The 24,472-nt window shown below is 39.3% G+C and overlaps 1 protein-coding gene across 5 annotated transcripts in view; it reads right to left on the bottom strand.

Annotated features, from left to right (window-relative positions):
- Positions 1 to 24,472, bottom strand: part of LOC136873919 (peptidyl-prolyl cis-trans isomerase 1) — a 250,589-nt gene that overhangs the window by 22,717 nt on the left and 203,400 nt on the right. For all 5 annotated transcript variants that reach the window (XM_067147266.2, XM_067147268.2, XM_067147267.2 and 2 more), the window contains one exon: positions 22,418 to 22,646. In XM_067147266.2, the coding sequence (XP_067003367.1) occupies positions 22,418 to 22,646 (229 nt within the window). The remainder of the gene's footprint in view (positions 1 to 22,417; positions 22,647 to 24,472) is intronic.

The raw sequence follows: 24,472 nt of genomic DNA, 5'->3' as shown, positions 1-24,472 counted from the left end.
AAATGGCTTGTAAATTAATACAACCCTTTTAGAGGGGGGGGGGGGGGGGCTAAAAAAAAAAGTAATCAAAGAACAAACATAGATATAACACTACCGAGAACAATGGTAATAATTCAAGAACTACAGGCAGAAAAATTAAGAGGTGGTCGCAGAAGAACATGTTGCCAAAGAAATCAACATAACAGATATCAAAGAAGTCCCTGGGACATGTAGGAAAAATTCAGAAGTGACAAAATATAACAGGATATTTTTTTAAATTTGGGTATTTACATCTTATTAGCCTCTGCTGTCAGTTACAAAAACAAATGAATGGAGAAAAGCAAACAAAAATTGCTCTTCAAAAACGGAGATAGAAATTCTTACGATAATTATAAAGAATACGTTTCCTAAACATTCTGCAAGACGAGTGTCTTATCAGTGATCAGCTTGAAACAAGTTTTGTAATTTTGAAAAAATGAAGGAATTTGAAAACATTCCACCTCTGCCTTAGTAGATTATCAAAAACCTTTTGATAGGAAAAAGTTGTGGGAAAATAAGGAAAGGCATGGATAACCCAAGCATCAGATTGGTAAGATTCGTATAAAGGACAGAAATTATTTTAGATTTAGGTTTTAAGGGAACACGGTTAAAGCTGTCAATGAAGGAGTGTGTCAAGGCAGCAGCTTTTCACTAATGCTGTTCAACTGCATACCTGCCAACTTTTGAAAAGGGCCATCAGTAAAACTCATGCGCGACAAAAAATCTAATGATTTTCAACGTACCCTGGCTTGACGAAAATAATTATACTTCCAGGCTACAAAATACAAGAATTCATGCTTTACACGGAATATTTCAAAGAAATCATATCTACATATATCATATGCCAATGATTTGTAGATGAATATAACAATCAAGAGGAAATCCATGTTAAAAAGCAGCAGGAGTGGTGATTATTAGTTTGGAGCACACATAACAGGACTTCCTTGATAAATTAAGCACATATGCGATAACTGAAAAAGGCTTTAAACAATATAACACGTTTAACGTAACACAGGCAAGAAATAACATAATACACACTGCAAATCAAGCGCTAGTTCGACTTGAAAGTCATAGTTGTGGCCTTTTTAGCTTCCTGCAAAAAAATCAAGAAAATTTTTGTCATAACAACGACTAGAACTCCTTCAAAATAGAAATAGACTCCAGAGATTCATTGGACATGGATGATCTGAACTCTGTTCTATTTTTCTTCACAAGGCTGAAATTAGGGTCACATTGTGCATTGCTATAGGATATGGTGAGAATAGACAGCATTACTCTAGAAATTTGGTTATACTTAAGAAGTCCATAGGCTCCACAAATTCTTGATATTTGTGCCTAACTGGAATCGCTTGCAACATTGTGATTTGCAACCAAAGTGTCATCAACCTGAACTCAATCACCACCTCATCTGTAGTTTCATTCTCTTCCTTGCATAACATGATAGGAAAACTTTCCAAGAATAAAATGAATGAAAGAAAACAAACTGTGCATCTTAAATTTTGTCTAACCTAGCAACTTGAGCATGCTTTAACACATCAACCTTGAGTGGAAAATCATTGATGATGTAGTGACAGGCAGTACAAAAGTAGTTTCTCACTGACAAAAATAAAAGGGATTTAACTGTATCCTGGAGATCATTCACTATGTTGGAAGTCTGAATGCCAATAACTAACACACCATCACTTAAATTGTTCCATCCACCATGTGCAATATTAATATCACACCCACATACCGCGCAAAAGGCAATTTTTTCTTCCTTACTTCATTTTAGTATGCACATAAAATCAACAGAATATAATTCTTTAAATGTCTGGAAGTACTGTTTCTTGCTGGATTTATTCATGATAATCAACAATAGGAATATAGCATATGAAAATGTCCAAGAAAAAATTGAAACATCAAAAGGAACCTGGACCACTGAACGTCACATAAAATGATAAAACACTCAAGGCAGTAAAACACTTCATTAAAACATGTCAAAGTACACAAAGAAAACATGTCAAAGCACACAAAGTCCTAAACAATTAAATGAACACGACGATGACCTCGTGAACAAGGAATATGCACATGGTAAAACGTGCATGCGTGCGCTCACACACACACGCGCACGCGTGGAAAGAATGTAATTCTTCTTTAAAACTTAACGGGCTTCGCTAACAGCAGTATACCCAGTCACTGGAGCAAATGTAATTAGTCCAACGAATACAGGAAACTGTGAAGCACAAAGTTATAACACAAAAACTCGAACACTTATGCACGGAAAATCAACAGAATATGATTTAAATGTCTGGAAGTACTGTTCATAAACAAAGAACACCACTCGCGTGGTCAAAGAATATAGGTTAAATCACAACAAGTGAACGGGGCAGAACAAAGAATTTGCGGAGCAGAGCGTGTCGACACCAAAGATTCACACGGAAGAACTGTTATCCCAGCTTTAAATTAAATTCAAATAACAACACAAACATCACATCACATGGTCAAAAATACCAATCATATCAGATAATGAGTTATCGACTATCGTGGACTTGCCTTCGACCAAGACCTAAGCTTGCTTCGACCCACGCAAACAATCAATTGTACCGAAGTGGAGCGACTATCGAATGTTGCCTCAAATTTTTGTCCGCGAAGTCATAAAATGACACCGTCCATTCGTAAAACCATAAAATGCTGCAATTCCCGTAAATTTTACGGATAAACCATAAAAGTTGGCAGGTATGCAACTGTACGCTGATGATCAATTCATACTGCAGGACACTGATGACATGCCTCTACAACCAATACATAGGCTTAATATCTGTAATGACCATAACCTAATGGTACTGAGGAAGAAAACATGAGTTATGGCATGGGAAGGGTGGCCCTGACCACTACCACCAGAGTATGAAACAATGCTGTACAATTTCTTCTTTAAGGCAGCAAGACATGGGTGAATAAAAGGAATTACAGCAATAATACACAATAATTCAAAATGAGATTTCTTAAATCAGTAAATGGATACATCCCACACAATAAAATAAACAATGAAAACATAAAGAAAGTAAGTGCATATACAGGATCTCTTTTATAACCTCAGAGCATTGAGCGGCGTTTCTACTCTCCCGAGACTTAAGAAGCTGTACGGGAGGCACGCACATAATTCTTGACCTTGGAAGTGTTCGACCTAGCATCAATAGCCAGTGTGAATCTCAGCTATTAACACGGTGAGATAGTTATCCTTGCAACACCAAATTTTCGTGCGTAAAAAGTTATTTTATGAATTGTTTGACGGGTACGTGATGCATTCCTTCAGCTGTTTCCTGTTTCATGAGCACAGATTCATGTAATTGTAAATAAAGTTAAAACTACTGGCTCAGTGCTCAATAAAAAAAAAAAGTGCACACACAATGAGTTTTAACAGAGGAACAGCTAGATAACATCGGTGCAACTGAATAAATCAATCACAACATTAGCGCAACTGAATAAATCCATCACAACATTAGCACAAGTAGGGGTTTCGGTTTCTTTTGCACACAGAGCTACAAAGCTGTTTACACATCAAACAGCACAAGTTTACACGGGCCCATTGTTTAAAACCTGCTAATCCAGCCAAAAGAGTGAGAGATTGTGAGTGGTATCTTGCATCAGTGAATGATCGTTTATTCAACCCACAGCTTGTGTTCTTTTCGGATGAGTCCTGGCTTCATCTTAATGGTAGTGTGAATAGTCGTTACTCTTGTTATTGGTGTGCAGAAAGTCCTAATGTTGTTTATGAAGTCCCTCATTATGAGGCATGACACTTCCAGCATCTTTTATAAGGTAAGATTTCATATAAGATTGATACACGCTTAAAGCAGGGCAGCGGCGCATGACGTAAGATGACTGAGGCAGCTGCTGTACCGCAGGGTAAAAACCCCATGTGCTCGGTCTGGGTTTATAAGGGACACCCTGTATTCTCACTGCCAGAGAAAATCTTGAATAGTAAGGAAAAATGAAAGAATCATGCACTCAAGCCGAAGGACAACAGAGTCCTAAACTTTGCACTGGAGTGTGCTCAGCAGGAAATGAATTTGGCATCAAACCTATATTCATTAATTACTGGTGAAAACGAAGGATGATAATGCTTTGGAAACACAGACAATGAAAAGTGCTCGAGTGCATAACTGGCATGCAAGACAATGGCATATGGCAGTAATTTATAATGGCTAGGTTTTTCAGTCTGCCGAAACTAATTTATGGATGAATAAAATTTAGAAAATACCTGAAAAAGAAACTTGTAACAACAAATTATACCTGAAACACTAATAACTTAATTAAACTAGAATAAATGAAAAATGCTGTTTCTTTTTCAGGTATTTTTTCTAAATTTATTTATTCATAAATTAGTTTTAACAGACTGTAGAACCTAACAGTTATAAACTAATTGAGTCAACACTGAAAAGAAATGGCTTCCACGATAACAAAAGAAGGCAATAAGTCATGAAAAGTTTAGGCCTAGAATACTGAAGAGCGAAAGAACTTCCGCAGACTTGAGTAAAGATTTCAAAGCCTGAGAGGGACGAGTAACTTGATTTCTGAGACACAACTGACTTAGCTTACACACGAAAACAACTACTATACTGCTGTCACAACCTAACTACTACACTACTAACAAGACCATCAATTCCTACTCAAAGACCAGAAATGGTGGTGAAATACAATAATGGAAAGGAGAGGGTGTGTCGATTGCTACTAATAGCCGCTGGCTGACTTCTGACCAATAGCAAATGGCTCGTATACGGTAGTCTGCGGTCGGCTCCGTGTCAACCAATAGTGGATGACTCTCGACCAACAGCATGTTTGCTTTGTAGTAGTAGTATGCTGCATCACAACGTTGATCTTAACTGCAGATGGCAGAGTCAGTCCACTTTATGTCGTGCTTAAAAAAAAAAGAAAAACACTTCTGAAAACCTATGTACATGTTCATGAAAAGGGATGTAACACCATGGCCACTTCCAACTCCTAGGCCTTCCCTGTCCCATTGTCGCCATAAGACCTATCTGTGTCGTTGCGACGTTAAGCTACTGGTGAAAAAAAAGGGGGAGGGGTGGGCAAAAGTACTACTAGTGGCAACAAATATGAGAACTATGATGATGAAATCATGGATGACAACATCCAGGAGCACCGAGTACAAAATTTGGCCACTAGCTAAAATCTAAGAATATGCTCAGCCTCAACATACCTAATCTATGTACTCTTAACCTTTCCACTCCCACAAAGGGGGAGCGACATGTAGCCTTATGGACGAGTGCCTAGGGTGGCTGGCTGTGCCCGCTGAACGGGATATATGTTGCTCTCTGCTTTCTCACTTGCATTTGTACACAATGTTAAGACATGACAGTCCCAAATTTCTTCTTAAATATACAGTAGAAGTCTGGTATGGCGAGTACGGTATATAACGATAACCCCGTTATAACGACAATGTTTGTCTGTCCCTCCCAAAATTCCAATATTAAACTGTGTATTATCCTTCGGTTAAAGCGAGAGCCCCATCACTGACGCATCGGTTATTACGAGCGATTAAGCGCGCACAAATTTCACCGATATTTATGCACCTAGTCATTATACTGCATGTGATCAATCATCTTCGGTATCGTTTCCTCGCTATGTCCACTAGCGAGCTCTCTCATCGACATTCGAAGGCAATGTCGGAGTCGATTAGTAATACCCGTCGACTGCTGTTCTGTAAAGGAAAAAGAAAATGAAAGAGAACATGTTTTCGTAATAAATGCGTAAATAATGTGTCCAATAACAGTTGTTAACTCGTTAAAAATAAAGGCTGAAGAAACAGTCTCTTAAATTTCATGTTATATACTGAAATTAAGTAAGAATGTGATACAACTCAAGATATGGCAGAGTATATCACTGATTTCAGAGAATAGTTCGTATTTTCTGGTGTCTATTTAAATTTTGGAAAGGCTACTCTCATGTAAACTTTGAGCGAAGAGGTGCGTTTGAAATATGTTTTCATGATACACATACGGTTAGGTTATGTGACGCCGATGAAAAAAGAAAACTGAAATAATTGCCACAGAAGCCTCTGGAGTGATACCGTATTTCTCCGAATCCAAGACAACATTTTTCCCTCAGAATCTCATGTCAAAAAACAAGGGTCGTTTTGCATTCGCGGCCTGACAATAATGAACACTACTATCAACGATCAAATGGTAGGAAGGGTCCACCTATTTAATACCATTAGAATGTACAGTATATATGGGGTCAAAACTAGTCCCAGTTTTGTAAGAGTGAATACAGACCATAATGAAATTCATAACTTATAAAATGAACACCGCTCGGCAAATACCACAGTAACCACGCTGCTTATTTTCACCCCCAGGCGCGCGCACGCACAAAACTCGTTGACAATAAACGACCACCTCTTTAATGTACATCACTAGCCATGGCGACCAGTTGTACAGTGTCTATGTGTAACATCACTGGATCTCGGGAAATAGTGAAGAGAGAACGACATTCTATTATCCTCTACAAAAATTTTCTCAAATCTGCAGAATGGTATCAAAACATGCCAGCCTTCAAATTCTTAGAAAGGCCACGGCTACTCAGTAGCAGAGTTATAATGCATCTACTGTACCTGACGCTTAGTAAAATTAAGTTTTATAGACAGCAGGAACATTTTCGTGAGTGGATCGTCGTATTGTAAAGATACGGGGAATAGGTATTGCCGCAAATTTTTAACGGGTTCTCGTCGATGTTATGATGCCAATTTTAAGTTAATGACTATTAAACACTCGGAAATGTATAATAATAGTGCAGCTGCAAGAAAATAGGGCATAGGCCTAACTAAAGCCAATATTTGGCGTTATCATGAAAACAAAGGTAGGTTAAAATTGCGTACTGTACAAAAAATGCATTCAGTGGCACGCAACAAGGATGCTTTAAGTTGAAGAGGAAATCATGAGGTATGTGCACAAAAAATGCAAGGGCGGAATTACCATACCGCGGCTCAATAAACTCGTTCGTTGACCTTCGAATTCCGCGATTAGGCCTATAAATCGGTAGCCGCTGAAGTTGGCCGATCCCGGCAAGCGAGATCTGCATATAGCGGCAGCCAGTTATATCTCACGCTGAGTGGAAGTAACAAATTTATAGTAAGCAAGAATATTTTCCTGATGGATCGTCGTATTGAAGAGACGCGTGGAATAGGTATTGCTGGAAAATTTTCAACGGGTTCTCTTCAATATTATGAAGCTAATTTTAAATTAACTAAACTCGCTTAAATAAAGAATAATTGTACAGCTGCAAAAAAATATGGTATAACTAAAGCAATGTCCAAAGTCTACAAATAGTCTAAAAATGCATACTGTATCAGAAAGGCATTCATATTATTTTACAAAGTGCTTTTTAAGCCTGATTTAAATTCTTTTTAAGGAAAAAGTGGCAGTCGTGTTGGATGCGGAGAAATACAGTAATGTAATTTTTTCAGAATGAAATTAAACATACACTTTCACGTAGTAGCAGATTTTGAAAAATAAACAAGTAAGCCGTAGTGTGGATATTATCCGCAAAAACTCAAGTTTTGGACAAACTGATTGCCGCTTCATACTGATTTTAATGTATAAAAAATGTGTACTTTTACGAAAATAGGATATAACGACAATCCGCTATAGCGAGTAAATTTTTCGCTGTTGTGAATTCTCGCTATAGCGGACTTCTACTGTATTTTCAGTTGAAAACTGTTTCCCATTGGAGAGAAACCCATCGGACTTAGTCTACTCTCAATATATGATTTTTTTTTTTTTAACAAATATTCATTTATGTAGGTGGAGCACTAAAATTTGGCATGATTTCTTCAGCACCACTATGCCAATTTTGTCTCATGGCACTACAGCCCTTATCCTTCCAAGAGACCACTGCTCAGCCTGAAGCCCGGCAGATTACGAGATCGCGTGTGCTCAGCATGACAAATCCTCTCGGCCAATATTCTTGGCTTTCTAGACCAGGGACGCTGTCTCACCATCAGATAACTCCTCAATTCTAATCACGTAGGCTGAGTGGGCCTCGAACCAGCCCTCAGATCCAGGTAATCCCTGACCTGGCCGGAAATAGAACCTGGGGCCTCCGTGAAAGGGGCAGGCAAGCTACCCCTACACCGCGGGATCGGCTTTCGTCTCAGAGATTGAGACAATCCGAACGATTCAAAGAATTTAGGAATAACACCGCGAGACCCTATTACAAGTCCTATTACTTCTAGATGCATACCTGCCAACTTTCCAAATGACCTATTAGTAAAAACCCTGTGCATCAAAATACGCAGGAACCCAGTGCATCAAAACATGGCAAAAAAAAAACATTTTCCCATTTTCACACCAGGCAAATGCCGGGGCTGTACCTTAAATAAGGCCACGGCCGGCCGCTTCCTTCCAATTCCTAGGCCTTTCCAAACCCATCATCGCCATAAGACATATCTGTGTCGGTGCGACGTAAAGCAAAAAAAGATTCATGTATTTTCTTCACTTCAAATAATTACGAGTTCAACAGCATTAATATAAAACACTACAAGCAACAGACGAAATCACAGGGAACAAAATATTTTAGCTCAGTTAAACTATCTTTAAAATCCATCCATGAAAACTATATAATTTGTTCATGCACACGACTAATTAAAACTTTGAAGTAAAGAGTATATTGCTGCAAATAATTATATGAACGTAAGTTATTTACATTATTCATACCATCATATGCACATATTCTTCAGAAAGTCAACAGAATATGTGTTTGTGTAACATACTTCAGAACCTCTGGTCTTCAAAATGGAAATGACTTCCAGAGTTCCATAGGACATTGATGATATTGAACTGTGTCCTGTTGTTTATCAGGCTAAAAATTCATTCATGCTGCATTATTATGTGATATGGCAAGAAATTGGAAATGCTGATCAGACACCCATTTATTTCGAAATGCCACTAGACAATACAGTTCATATTAACGGCTCTAAAAACACCACTATCAAGACAGGTGGTTAACGAAAAGCAACAATGCACACTAACGTTATACACGTTAGCTGACAACCAAAATTCCTCCATATGTGGTTCTGAAAAGAAAAACACTTCAAAAAGGAAATTTGCCATCTGGTATTTTCGTTCAAACCCAAGAATCTGGCTAGATGGACAGCAGGTTAATTGAAGACTGAGTGAAGCGTGTTTGGCAATGTCGCCTGGCAGGTTTAATGCAGAAGAAGAGCCCGCTTGTGCTCAACAGTTATCGTGGGCATAATATAGATGCCATAAAGCAACTGATAAGTAAACGAAAAACTGATCTGACAATTCCAGGAAGGCTAAACTTTTATGCTATACCTATTGGATGTTTGTACAAACCGGCCTTTCAAGCTGCATTGAAAAAACTCTACACCGAGTGGATCGAGTCTGGCGGCGATCACACACCGACACCAACCGGACAACTGCAACAACCTGAAACGGAACTTCTATGCAATGGATCAGGACTGCATGAAATCGCATCTCCAACTACTTGGTGAGAAAAACGTTCATGAAATGTGGAAATTCTCATATAAATTCTATGGATGGTAGTGTGAGGAAGGTAACTTTCATCAAAGTTCCAATGGTGATAGTTCTGATGACGAATCGTGACTGATTAGTACACTGAAAAAGTTGTATTTCTCATCATGTTGCTTTTTTGTGTTTTTATTACATGAAAAGTGTCTTAAATTAGCAATTTTGTGACACACTTGCAAAAATTAAATAATTGGTAAGTAAATATGAGATTTATTTCTTTCCAAGTTCTGTCGTTAGAAATTCAGCTATGTGGGTCTTATTTGGTGGCGGGTGGTATTCAGGATTATATGGTAACATTTTCCTTTTTAAAGAAGGTACTATTGTGTATTATAAAGGACAGAACAAGACACTTCCGATTCAATCATTTGCAAAAATTGTAATATTATCACTCTAGAGAGTTCTGTGAGAAACGTTTCAGTTTTCTTATTCAAACCGTGTCACCTAACTTAACTATGTGCGTTATGAAATTAATTTCAAGTCCCAGTAGTGTAATGATATTTTCGATATAAATGTAAATGTACATACAAACATTATCATTATAGACTGTTATGCCTTTCAGCGTTCAGTCTGCAAGCCTCTGAATTTACTAAACGTCGCCACAATCCCCTATTTGCAACTAGTGCTGTGGCCTCATTTAGTTCTATACCTCTTATCACTAAATCGTTAGAAACTGAGTCTAATCATCGTCGTCTCGGTCTCCATCTACTTCTCTTACCCTCCATAACAGAGTCCATTATCCTCCTAGGTAACCTATCCTCCTCCATTCGCCTCACATGACCCCAACACTAAAGCCAGTTTATGCCTACAGCGTCATCCATCGAGTTCATTCCTAAATTAGCCTCTATTTCCTCATTCTGAGTAACCTCCTGACATTGTTCCCACCTATTTCTACCAGCAATCATTCTTGCTACTTTCATGTCTGTTACTTCTAAATTATGAATAATATTTCCTGAGTCCACCCAGCTTTCGCTCCCGTAAAGTTGGTCTAAAAACAGATCGATGTAAAGATAGTTTCGTCTGGGAGCTGACTTCCTTCTTACAGAATAGTGTTGATCGCAACTGCGAGCTAACTGCATTAGCTTTACTACACCTTGATTCAATCTCACTACATTACCATCCATGGGAGAACAAACCACCTAAATACTTGATCTAGCTTTCTATCACCAATCTGACATTCAATTCTGTTGAATTTCTTACCTACTGACATCAATTTAGTCTTCGAAAGGCTAGTTTTCATACCATACTCATTGCACCTATTTTTCAAGTTACAAGATGTTGGACTGCAGGCTTTCGGCACAATCTGCCATTAAGACCAAGTCGTCAGCATAGGCCAGACTGCTTACTACATTTCGACCTAAACTGAATCCTTCTCTGTTAATTTATACCTTTCAGCAGATGATCCATGTAAACTACAAACAGCAAAGGTGAAAGATTACAGCCTTGTCTAACCACTGTAAGTACCCTGAACCAAGAACTCATTCTACCATCAATTCTCACTGAAGCCCAATTGTCAACATAAATGCCTTTGATTGATTTTAATAATCTACCTTTAATTCCATAGTCCCCCAGTATGGCGAACATCTTTTCCCTCGGTACCCTGTCATATGCTTTCTCTAGATCAACAAAACATAAAAACAACTGCCTATTCCTCTCGTAGCATTTTTCAATTACCTGGCATATACTGAAAATCTGATCCTGACAGCCCCTCTGTGGTCTGAAACCACACTGGTTTTCATCCAACTTCCTCTGAACTACTGATCGCACCCTCTCTTCCAAGATGCCAGTGAATACTTTGCGTGGTATACTAATCAATGAGATACCTTGACAGTTGTTCCGTTACTTATAGATAGGTGCAATTACTGCTTTTGTCCAATCTGAAGGTACCTTACCAACACTCCATGCTAATCTTACTACTCCATGAGCCATTTCATCCCTGCCTTCCCACTATACTTCACCATTTCAGGTCGAATTTCATCTATTCCTGCTGCTTCATGACAATGGAGTTTATTTACCATCCTTTCCACTTTCCACCAGACATGAGAATATATTAACTAACCTCTGAAATGAAACTGAACGTGCGTGTTCATGGAACGGAATTAGAAAACGGACCAACGAGTAAGCCGTAATATGTAAAGCGTCCGTGACAACGTAAGTATTGAACAAACTAACTGCCATTTCACACCGATATTTCTGCATGTCTTTTTTTTTTTTTTTTTCCAATCCTTTACAAAAATGTATTAAAACAACTATCTGCTAGAGCGAGTAAAGTTTCTGAAATTCTCATGATGGTTCATAGTGTGGGTTACTGTAGTCACGTCCTAGTTAATGAACCTCGCTGTAATTAGGGTAGCATCCTGCTTCACAGAATTTACCGACCTCAGAACATTTTAAGCAAGCCTCGGACCTATGGGAGTTTTTTTTGCTTTACATTGCACCGACATAGATATGTCTTATGGCGACGAAGGGATAGGAAAGACCTAGGAATTGGAAGGAAGCGGCCGTGGCCTTAATTAAGGTACAGCCCCGGCATTTGCCTGGTGTGAAAATGGGAAACCACGGAAAACCATATTCAGGGCTATCTCCCGATTACTGGATACTGGCCGCACTTAAGCGACTGCAGCTATCGAGCTCGGTACCTATGGGAGTAACAGAGTCCCACTCCCACTCAGCTATCGAGCTCGGTACCTATGGGAGTAACAGAGTCCCACTCCCATTTGACAGGCAAGAGACTCCATGGAAACAACGTGGTGAACGGAATAGAATTAGATCGGGAGCTGTCAATATTAATGGGGCTTATGGAAGAAAGAAAGCAGAGATGGCTGAGTCAGCAAACAGGATGCATCTGGATGTGCTAGTAGTAAAGGATATTTCAAGTAAGGCAAGATAACAAGGAAGAGATAGGAGATTATAAAGTGTACTTAATGGGAAGGGCAGAGTGAGGAGTAGGGCTGTTCATCAGGAATACTATTGCACACAACATAGTTTCAGTTTGGTGACTAGTTTTATGAAGCACTGGGTGACATCGTAGTCAGGGTGAACAGCAAGGATAGGATAGTGCTAATGGGCAAATATAACAACAGAGTTAGAAATAGAACTGAAGGATACAAAAGAGTGACTGGTAAAGGTAAGGAAGATATGGAAGCTAATAGGAATGGGAAGCGTTTATTGGACTTCTGTGCCAGTATGGGTTTAGCAGTTACAAATAAATTCATCAAGCATAAGGTTATTCACCGCTATACATGGGAGGGTAGGGGTACCAGATCAACAATAGACCATACCTTAACCAACTTCGAACTCAGGAAATCTGTTAGGAATGTACGGGTTATCCAGGGATTTTTCAATGATATAGACTACTACCTGATCTGTAGTGAACTAAGTATCTCTAGGCGTAGGAGAGAGAAAGTGAAATAAGTCTGCAAACAATTAAGGGTAGAAAATCTCCAGGATGAGGAAATTAGACATAAGTACAAATATATGATTAGTGAGAAGTTCTGAACAGTAGACAGAAAACAGGTTCAGGATATAGAAAGTGAATCGCTGGCATACAGGAATGCTGTAGTAGAAACAGCAAGGGAATGTCTAGAAACAACTCGGTGTAAAGATGGGAAAAAGCAAACATCTTGGTGGAATGATGAAGTGAGAACAGCTTGTAAACGCAAGGGCAGCTTACCAGAAATGGCTCTAAACAAGCACTGATGCAGACAGGGAATTGTACGTAGATGAAAGAAATAGAACCAAACAGTTGTTGAATTCAAAAAAGAAGTCTTGGAAGGATGTTGGTAATAACATGGAAAGGCTAGGTCAAGCAGCAGGGAAAACTTTCAGGACAGTTATAAAGAATCTTAGGAAGGGATTGAAAAAAAAAAAAAAATAGAAATGAATAGTTCTTTGGGTAATTCGGGTAACTCAGAATTGATCTCAGGGGATCACCAGACAGGTGGAAGGAATATATATATATTGAAAATCTTCTCAATAACAGGAAATCTTCCTGGTGACGTCGCGAAGAACCGAGCTCATGAGGAGGAGGACGGTGTTGGTGAAATTACACTTGAGGAAGTGGACAGTATGGTAAATAAACTCCATTGTCATAAAGCAGCAGAAATATGCAATCAGACTTGAAATGGTGAACATAGCTGCCAACTTTTAGAAATCAAAAATAGGAATATTTTTTTAATTCTTGGATTTCATCATAAATATTGCACCACGGTCTGGTGGTGGTGGTGGTGATTACTTTGTTAGGATGAAGTACAACGAGGCAACCATCCCCTACATAACACTAATCAGAGAGGAAAAATGGAAGGGATCTGACACTTCGAAAAATGAAGGTATCGGGCAAAGTAAGACAAGAGCCACAAAGGGCATGAATATGAAAGACTCCCTAGGCCTCCATACGCAATACCGTTGGGGTTGGAAAAGAACACGAGTTGACCAAGGCAGGTCAGATAGGATAGATGAAAGTGAGGAGCCTGGTGCAAGTAAGTGGAAGCAATGCCAGGACTCAACTAAGAGCCCCATAGTCGCCAACTCACGCTCCGAATTTCAGAGCCCCTGAGGCCCCCTTCAGTTGCCTCTTACAACAGGCAGGGGATACCGTGGGTGTTTTTCTACCGCTGCACCACGGTCTAAGTGAATAAAGGACAGGATAAAAGGCATAGAGTTACAGTGTGAATTGACCATTAAATTTAAAATATTGAACTAAAGAACATAAAAATGGATACAAGTAAATGTACCTAATCACTCTCATTTATGACACATACGATATGTAATAGTTTCCTTTATTAGACTGTAAAATGAACAGAAATTTAGTTTTATAGGTATCTCTGAACAGTTGGAGATAATGGTTATGTTTTTTGGCCATAACATGAAGAGATAATACCAGAAATTGTCACCGACACAACTCCCTGATATACATTCAAGTCATTACTATTATGAAGTAACAATGAACAAAAATGCACTGAAATATGCAAAAGTACCAAATACAAAACACATCGGTATGTCTCATACATTACTGACATATGACTTTGGCAGGGGGGAAAAGCACACAACCGCTAGAAAAAACATGTGGCCAACAACTCCAACGAAATTATGCACAGAAAGGATGTTAACAGTGTGCGAACTACACAATAAGAAACTCATTCCTTCATCCCGATTAACTGAGTCGCTAGCGCGCGTTAGCCTCTCTTGCTTGTAGGACGATTACCGCCCCGAATCCCCAGCCGTAAAGCACACATACTGCCGTAACGAGCAGGCGATGGACGAAATACACTCGCGAAATAAAGCATCAAATTAAAACGCTTGAAAATGAGGTTGGGTAAATTACACAAGCACATAAGAATTTATCGTTTATCCAAAGGGAAGAAAGAGTATTGACCGTACTGGGCGTTACATTCGTCAAAAATAGGAAGAAAAAGGAAAACCTACAACCTGTTTTCCAGTCATTGACCGGGTCAGGAATGAAATGAATGAATCATATATAGGCTATTAGTACGATGGGGTCGCCACTCCCAAAGTGATTTGATTAATGACTGAGAGATGCTATGAAATGAGAATGGAGAGTGTTGCTGGAATGAAAGATGACAGGGAAACCGGAGTACCCGGAGAAAAACCTGTCCCGCCTCCGCTTTGTCCAGCACAAATCTCGCATGGAGTGACCGGGATTTGAACCACGGTATCCAGCGGTGAGAGGCCGACGCGCTGCCGCCTGAGCCACGGAGGCTAAAAATAGGAAGAATTAAAGATACATCGGGAAATCGGAAGACAAGTTAAAAAAAAAAAAAAACGGACAGTTTCTGGGTAAATCGGAAGGGTTGGCAGGTATGGGTTAAGTGTAGAGGGAAGGCAGGGATGAAATGGCTTCATTAAGAGTAATAAGATTAGCACCGAGTGTTGGCAAGGTAACCTCAGATTGGACAAAAGCAATAATTACACCTATCTATAGGCAAGGGAATAGTAAGAGTTGCAATAACTATCGAGGTATCTCATTAATCAGTATACCAGGCAAAGTTTTCACTGGCATCTTGGAAGGGAGGGTGCGATCAGTGGTTGAGAGGAAGTTGGATGAAAACCAGTGTGGTTTCAGACACACAGATTTTTAGTATGCACCAGGTAATTCCATTTATGTTGACAAATGGGCTGAAGTGAGAACTGATGGTAGAATGAGTTCTTGGTTCAAGGTACTTACAGGGGTTAGACAAGGCTGTAATCTTTCACCTTTGTTATTCGTAGTTTACATGGATCATCTGCTGATAGGTATAAAGTGGCAGGGAGGGATTCAGTTAGGTGGAGATGTTGTAAGCAGTCTGGCTTACGCTGACGACTTCGTCTTAATGGCATATTGTGCCGAAAGCCTGCAGTCTAATGTCTTGGAACACGAAAATAGGTGCAATGAGTATGGTATGAAAATTATCCTTTCAAAGACTAAATTAGGTAAGAAATCCAAGAGAATTGAATGTCTGGTTGGGAATAGAAAGCTGGAACAGGTAGATAATTTCAAGTAGTTAGGACGTGTGTTCTCCCAGGTTAGTAGTATAGTCAGTGAGACTGAAACAAGGTGCAGTAAAAGCTAATGCAGTGAGCTCGTAGTTTCGATCAATAGTGTTTGGTGAGAAGGAAGTCAGCTCCCGGACGAAACTATCTTTATATCGGTTGGTTTTTGGACCTACTTTGCGTTACAGGAATGAAAGCTCGGTGGACTCAGGATATCTTATTCATAAGTTAGAAGTAACAGACATGAAAGTAGCGAGAATGATTGCTGGTACAAACAGATAGGAACAATGGCAGGAGCAGGATAATGGGCTCCATTATGGAGGGTAAGAGAAGTATAGGGAGGCCTAGACGACTATGGTTAGACTCAGTTTCTAAAGATTTAAGGATAAGAGGTATAGAACTATATGAGAACACAGCACTAGCTGCAAATAGAGGATTGTGGCAACGTTTAGTAAATTCACAGACGCTTGCAGACTGAACACTGAAAGGCATACCAGTCTACAATGATGATGTATGTATATAAATTCTCACTATATTGGACTTCTACTGTAGTGTGGCAGTTGCCTTGGAGCTTTCCTTGGTAAATAAGCACAGTTCTTCTTCGACAGCTTACTGTATATGGCTATTTAGCAGAGCCGGTGGAAAATGGAGTGTCCCTTATAAACACAGTTCCACTGGTATCATATTGGCTTACACCACTTTTACAGCTCCTAGATATTTGAGTTAACCCAATGAGTGCTATGCCCGCCTATAGACGGGCTGATGCGGTTGGTGCATTACTGCTATGCCCGTCTATAGACGGTGCATGAGAACTTCAATTTTTTTAAGTTTCCGGGTTCACTCTCAAGTGCCGATTCAATCTCTGACTTGTTCTGCCATTTGTAGGGCATTATGTATAACTAATTGATCATGGCATGTAGCTTCGGGAAGTAACCTACAGAACTTTTTGTAGACGTCTGTGGAGCTCATCTGTGATGTAAACAACCATGGCGGAACAAGAAGCCAGTTGCACTCGCAGCGATGTTCTTTCGGATCAAAGAATCTTTCCGTTATTAACCACAGCTGAAACTGATAAGGATGATGATTTTAAAGAACTGTTAAGCGATTCTGAAAGTGATAGTGATACAGAGTGCTAAAAATATTGTTAGAAAGAAACAGAGCGTCCTCCTAAACGAAGGAAGAAAAACACAGTGAGTTCAAAAGCTATTTCATCACTATTTTTGAACCAGATAGATGACTTTTATCCACCAGACTTTCAAGTAACTGTGACAGACTCTGGGAGCCAAGTAGTGTTTGATGACAACCCCAAACTAATTTTCTTTTTTAAAACTATTTTGCCAGTGGAGTTGGTGCAGCAGGTTGATGTTGAAATAAATCGGTACCACAAACAACTGATGGAAAACACTTAGCTGTCACCACATTCCAGGCTTAGAAAGTATTTTAAAATATCAACCTGTGTACTCATAAGGAGTTACATGTATTAGTTGCCTGCAGATTTTAGGAAATAATAATTTTTATTTCGGAATCTTTACTTTGTATAAAAGTGATGTACGCTTGCGCACAAAAAGTGAAATTTTGTTTTCTCTCAAAATAGTATTGAACATAAGAGTAGGATTTTCCATTTGCATTTATATTTATAAAGAACCAACTTTTTAAGCTAATCACACCACTCATCAGTTAAAAACTAAGGCTAGTACATTTTTTTTTTTACATATGAACGAAAAAACTCAGCACTGAGGTACAAAACAGTCAACTATAGAGCATCCAGAGTTAAGAAAAGACTACAGGCCTTATGGGCCTGCTGCCTTCCACTGTTGCCATACTCGCTCACTCAGCGCGGCTCGGACACTGCTTGCGAAATACAGTCATGACATAAAATTATACAACGCTTGGTACAGCTGTTGCAAGACTAATAATAATATAAATGCCAGATTATCTCCAGTCATTAATGAAATTTCGTTTTGCCATAACGTTTCTAAGGATAATAGCCCACTGACTGTATCATTCGAAATAGAGGAAGAGTTTGAACATGCAGGGATGCGAACTAAATAATAATAATAATAATAATAATAATAATAATAATAATAATAATAATATGCATATCCAGAAACCGAAATGATTGTCTTGTTTCTTATATCTGAGAAAGTTTCATGATCGTTGTTGCTTTAAGGGAGCGCAGTGCTGAGTCTATTAACCCCCAGAAACATTTCATTATTAAGGCATATACTGTGTGGTTACAACACAGGAAGCTGACGGCGAGATATCTCTGTCTCGGTGATGTATCCTTCAGCTCATTTCAGATAAATTTACTCGTAAGTGACAACAGATGCAAGGGCTTCATGTTTATCACAAAATACGATAACTTAAATATTCTTCCGCAACATAAAATACGGAATGCTGAATGACCTATTCGTATGATTTCTTAAAATCAGGTAGATCGGAGTTGCTGTTTTTCGGAAGTGAGGATTGTGTTCAGAGTTGGCGGTTCATCTCTAAAATAGAATTCATGAACAGTGCGCCGTATTCCACTTCTGACAAAATCATGGTATTTAATGAGTCTGGAATTACTGCGAATTAACTGTTTCCTTTCCCGCTTCTTGCTGGGACTCTGGAGTGCCCTTCGCTGGCTTCCTTCCTTATTTTGAAGACGGAAGTCTTCGAAATTCCTAAAAACTTTGCGGCTTTATCTACTACCCAGTTTACACTTCGTCCTGGATGCTTTGTTTTCAAATATGAAAATGAATTAAGCACCATTTGCCGTTCCTTTCTCCTGACAACTTCACTACTTATCCTTTTCACATGTTCAGCTATAATTTAAATGTATTACTCGCTGACTGATTATATAAAAAATACTAAACAGACAAAAACTATACACGATACACACAACCAAAAGCAATGCAATACACGAAAAATGAAACACAATAAATTATACTGTATTTATAACAAAACACTATGCGCCCCAGGAAGACGATCACTTCACTCTGCCGAATATCTCCCAATCATTCTAATGAGTGACACACACAAAATGGGAAACATGCCGTACTGACGTCACCAATGATGATTCGCAGTGGTTAAGCTGAGTTATTACACGTGTTGTCTACTGTACACACTTCCGCACTACACGCTGAAATGTGGCGCGCAATGCGACAAGCATGGCTGGCTGTTCCGTGTACTGAACCGCATATACGATATTTAAAAGGATAAACTCAAAGATATCAAAATGATTTTACGTCTTATTTAGTATTGTATGGCACAACCAATCCTTGTTTCATAAGAAAAAGTATACATTTTGATAGGAATTCATTATAATGTTTATATACATGTAGAACTAAAGTGGGTAACACCAACAGAAGTAAAAGCCCATAAGGCCTGTAGTCTTTTCTTAACGCTGGATGCTCTATAGAAACTCAGCATTTAACAGGTTAATAAACAATTCAAATATCACCACTCATTTTACGGGAAATGGATGGCATTTTGTTCCTTCGATCTGACAAAAAATAGCCACCTATATTAGGCCTGCTATATAACAAGTGTGCTCTTAGATTCTTCATGCAAATCAGCAGCCTATTTGCAGTTTCAACTGGATCTGGTATGGGATGAATAAAGCCCCATCTAGTGGCAAAGACAGGAACTATGCCAGCTGTCGAAACCTATCACACTCCTCTGGGGCGATGACTAATGACTGACAGATATTGGATAATGTTGCAGGAATGAAAGATGACGGAAAACTAGAATACACTGAGGTACCCGGAGAAAAACCTGTCCCGCCTTCGCTTTGTCCAGCACAAATCTTATATGGAGTGACAGGGATTTGAACCACGGAACCTACAGTGAAAGGCTGGTGCGCTGCCGTCTGAGCCACACAAGCACTATGCGCAGTTACTAATTACGGAAGAAAATTTATCACAGGGAGTCGGAATATCTAATGCAATGGATGGCTTGGAGGATGTCATACTGGACAACATGATGAGAAAAAATGAAAGTGATTCCACTGACAAAGGTTATCAGTCCATTGATGCGTCTTCTGATGAAAATTGAGAAGAGTGAAATACAAGCACATAGATTTTATTAATATTATATGCATTGGTACGGTCCACTAGGTTATGTTAGTACTGCTGCCATTTTTGAACCAGACTTTTGGCCTCAACAATAACGTTCGACTCACACATGCACACGAGGGCTGTTTCTATTGCACACGAGGGCTGTTTCTATAAGGAGCAGTCAAATGAAAACCGAACACCCGTTACAATATGACCATGCAATGGTTTTGTTCAAAACTAATTACCACAAGCGTTAATACATTTATCCCACTGGAAGATGAGATGACCAATTCCAGTTTTGTAGAAAGAGGTAGGTCGCTAAAGGATCCACAACCGCACCCACTCTTGCACTTCCTCATCTAAATGAAACCGATGTCTGCGAATATCTTTCTTCAGCCCGCTAAAAATGTGAAAATCACAGTGTAAAAGATCCGGGCTGTACAGAGGATGTTGAAGCGTTTCCCAACCAAATCGCTGAAGCATAGACTTAGTAAGATTGTAAGTATGGGGGTGAGCATTATCATGCAACAGGACAACTGACAGTATCCCAGGGTGTTTTGACTATATGGTGCAACACAGTTTCTACGAAGTGCCTTCACAGCACTGGTGCACATTGATTTGTGTGTCCCCTGTGACAATACGGGACAGAAAAGCGTACACTTCCTCATAGAACCCCTGCAAATGACTCAGACATGACTTCATTCTGTCAATTTTTTATCCCTCCATCAGATGATGTGGAACCCACAGTGCGGAAATTTTGCGGAAATGAAAGTGGTATTTGATAATGGCATGCACAAAGCCATGGTTAATGCTGAACTTAACACAAATTTCTTCCTCTTGTGATTCATCAGTTTCCCCGGATAAGGCCGTCAAGCCGCCCTATCACATCAGGAGTAATGGCTCGATGGGCCTGCCTTGGACATGCATTGTCTTACGGTGATGTACGCCCTTCTCCGAATCTCCTATGCCACTCGTGCACAATCATCATGGACATGCAGTGTTTGCCATACACAGCAGACATGCAATGATTAATTTTGCGTATTCCAGCACGTTCAGCAACCAGAACACTAACCACACTTCTTTGCTTGCCTCCATTTCTACAGCTGGACGAACACACAAGACCAGTCCATGCACCAACAAAAACATAACCCAACAAATGTGTGCACGAGTGAGTTGTCACTATGCAGTTCTCCTACCACAGAGACGGCAGTATCGATACATAACAACAGTGTAGCCACATTTCATGCGTAGTGTGTGTTATGGTGGGTGCTTGGTTTTCATTTCACTGGCAGTTATTAATTACAACTAATACAAAAGAGATTCCTCTAGGAAACTTCAACAGCCCCTCAGATCAACTCCCCAGCTTCTTGATGCGCAGATGTGAGTTATGGTGAGTGCTCGGTTTTCAGTTGGCTGCTCTTCATGTATATTAGGGGCAGTTATTAATTGCAACTAATACAAAAGGAATTCCTCTATGAAATTTTTACAGCCCTTCAGTAACTCCCCAGCTTCATGCAGAACCGGTTCCAAGTGATGAACATCACTTCTCTGAATGGTGCGAATGGAGCAGACCGCACAACTTCGGAAACAGTTCAGAAGCAAGTGCCACGGGGTGGTACTTTCACTCATAAGGGCTTAAATACGGGTGTATGGGGATGACAAAACACTTTCCAGTACACTGAGCATATATGGAGTATATCATTATACTACAGCATAGGAAAGACTGCCCTTCATGCTCATAGTGTTTCATGTGGGTTTGTACAGCGTCGTATTGTTGCCATTTGTCAAATGGTGCGAAATCCATCGCAATGTAATTTTTCTCAGGCCAAGGAGGTCTTCCAGTATATTAATCAGCCATAGGCGCTATCGCTTGTCTCGCAGGCTAACTAATGAATCGTGGGTTGTATTAATTCTGAACAACTGCCAAGCAAGTTGCACGTCCTTGTCACAGACACCGGAACAACCCAGCGAGGCATGTTGTCCGCAGGCTGTCATTCATCACTGAAGGCAGTCAGAGTTCTGTAAGGCAACGCTACATCACCAAACACCTTGAGGAGACTGTTGTGTTCCAAAGCCGCAAGCACCTTCAATTCTAATCCAGCCATGCTGTTTCTGGACATACTAATAGTTCAACCGGTCTCTCATAGGCGACTGCATTCTTCGTAGTGCAGCACATGCACTAAGTGGTTGAATGGACAAATCTCTCTCTCTCTCTCACACACACACTCTCTCTCTCTCACACACACACACACACACACTCTCTCTCTCTCTGTGTATACATACATATTATTTTGGTCAAAAAGCACGCAACTTAAAAAAACTTACCGAAGACCCTTCTTATCACCTCCAGATCCATAGAGAAATTCTTCCTCATCATCAATACTTTTGCGCTTCCGCAAATCATCTTTGGCACTCAGTTCCTTTCTCAAAGCATCACGGAATTTCTTAGATTCCATTTGCTCTTCAAAATCCTTGGCATCAAATTTATCAGATCTTTTGCTTCTGTGCTTCTTTTTCTTTTCATGCTCTTCACGATCTCTCTTTTTCTTCTTACCTGACAAACATACAAAAACCCAAGCTTTCAATAAATATTATACAGTATAATACAATTAAAAGTTGGCATAACTACTCCTATTTACTCCTATCACTATTTATACAGTAAAACTTAAGTAACAGGCGTTTCTGCAGGATACAAGGAAAGAGAATTTGTTCAATGAGAAAACATACTACTGAATATGTATATAAACCCTATAAAGCAGGGTTATGAAGGAACTTGATCCATTTTCTTCGACATGCATGCATTTTATGCTGCGAATCTATGAATACTGTGAAAACCGTACCAACTGTTTCAGAGGAATAGAGGAGAGTAATAAAAGGAATGAAAATCTACTCCTCGGGAGGTTTATCAAATAACAAGTGTATTAAAAGGTATGAAAAACACGAGACAACTTACATAAAAACATTTGCACTAAACACCACAAAAGTATCAACATATTACTGCTGGCCAAACTCTAAAACAAATCGTCATTGTCGACACAAAACCTCCTATGTGATAATATTTTTGGAGATATACTGACCCGCAGCACATTCATTATATAGCACCTTAGATGACAGAACCTTAGCGGCCAAAGTTCTAAGCTAAAATATTCCACATAGGAAGTTTTGTCCCGGCAGTGACGAAAATGTTAGCTGAAGCCTTATATTTTAGATTAGTGTGTTATTAAGGATTGTTTACTAGACACATTCTTTGACAACAAACTAGTCGGAAGTTACACTTGCCCACGTTTGAGAAAATGACTTTGGCTATCGTCTTGAAAGCGAAAACAATCTGACAATACCCGGACCAACTTGAGTCGAAGGTGCAAGCTTCAACATTCCAGCCACCTCTACGCTCTTTAAGGTGCAGATGCCTCACCGTTTCCTCAAAAATTATAAATTTGTCTTCAATAGTAAGCAATTTCAAGAATTGTTCCGTACCCACAATTGGACTATCACAAGACAATTATGCACAAAACAAGTCAACTTCTCACGATTATGTTCCTAATCTGTAGGTAGGCTATCACACGACAAATATTTACTATCCTTTAGTGTACTACTCAACACAGAATAAATTTCTGACCAGAATGCAAAATACAAGCACAAATATGCTCAATGGATTTTTAGCATTTGCGATAAATGCAAAATATGTCGAAACTTTGTCAGTGTATGTGCCTTCATCTTATATGACCCGTACGAGTGGCACTGACAATATTGTTCGGTGTGTGCGAATTGATTATAATACTGAGCCACGCTTTTTCGCCAACTGTCAGCATTGCCAGTTTTTGCGAATTCTGCTTCTCCGTACACTGCCTGCTACATGATATTGTGGTGTTCCTTAAAATGCTGAATACAAAAGAATTACTTAATTTTTAATATTATTGTAAATTTTTCGAGAGACTTGTATTAACTCAGAATTGTTGGTCGGGGTTTTGCAGATCATGACCATTTGCTTATATCATTATATCTTAACCAGCCTGACATAATTTACAATGACGAACCTGTTCTGATGCGGATAAAATGTCAGGGTGATAATTATATTAACATATTTATTGAAAATCAGAAACATATTAATTAACTGGGGCTTTGTATTTGAATTTCAAATGGGAGAAAATTATATTGAAACTGTATTTGGAAACTTTTTAGATAAATTGGTTGAATTGTGGCATTTATGTTCACCACTGGTAAAAATTGGTCGTAATGGTAAACTTAAAAGCAAGAAGTTGAACTGGTATACAGAAGAACTGACTCAGTATAGAGAAAGAATGCTTTTGCTGTATAGAACTTATAAAAACTCTTGTCAAGGAGGAACCGAGCAGAATGGCATATATAAAGCTTATCTTA

Source organism: Anabrus simplex, chromosome 5 (assembly GCF_040414725.1).
Source record: "Anabrus simplex isolate iqAnaSimp1 chromosome 5, ASM4041472v1, whole genome shotgun sequence".
NCBI lineage: Eukaryota > Metazoa > Arthropoda > Insecta > Orthoptera > Tettigoniidae > Anabrus > Anabrus simplex.
The sequence above is the reverse complement of the archived record's forward strand: the minus strand, read 5'-3'. Positions and strand labels throughout refer to the sequence as shown.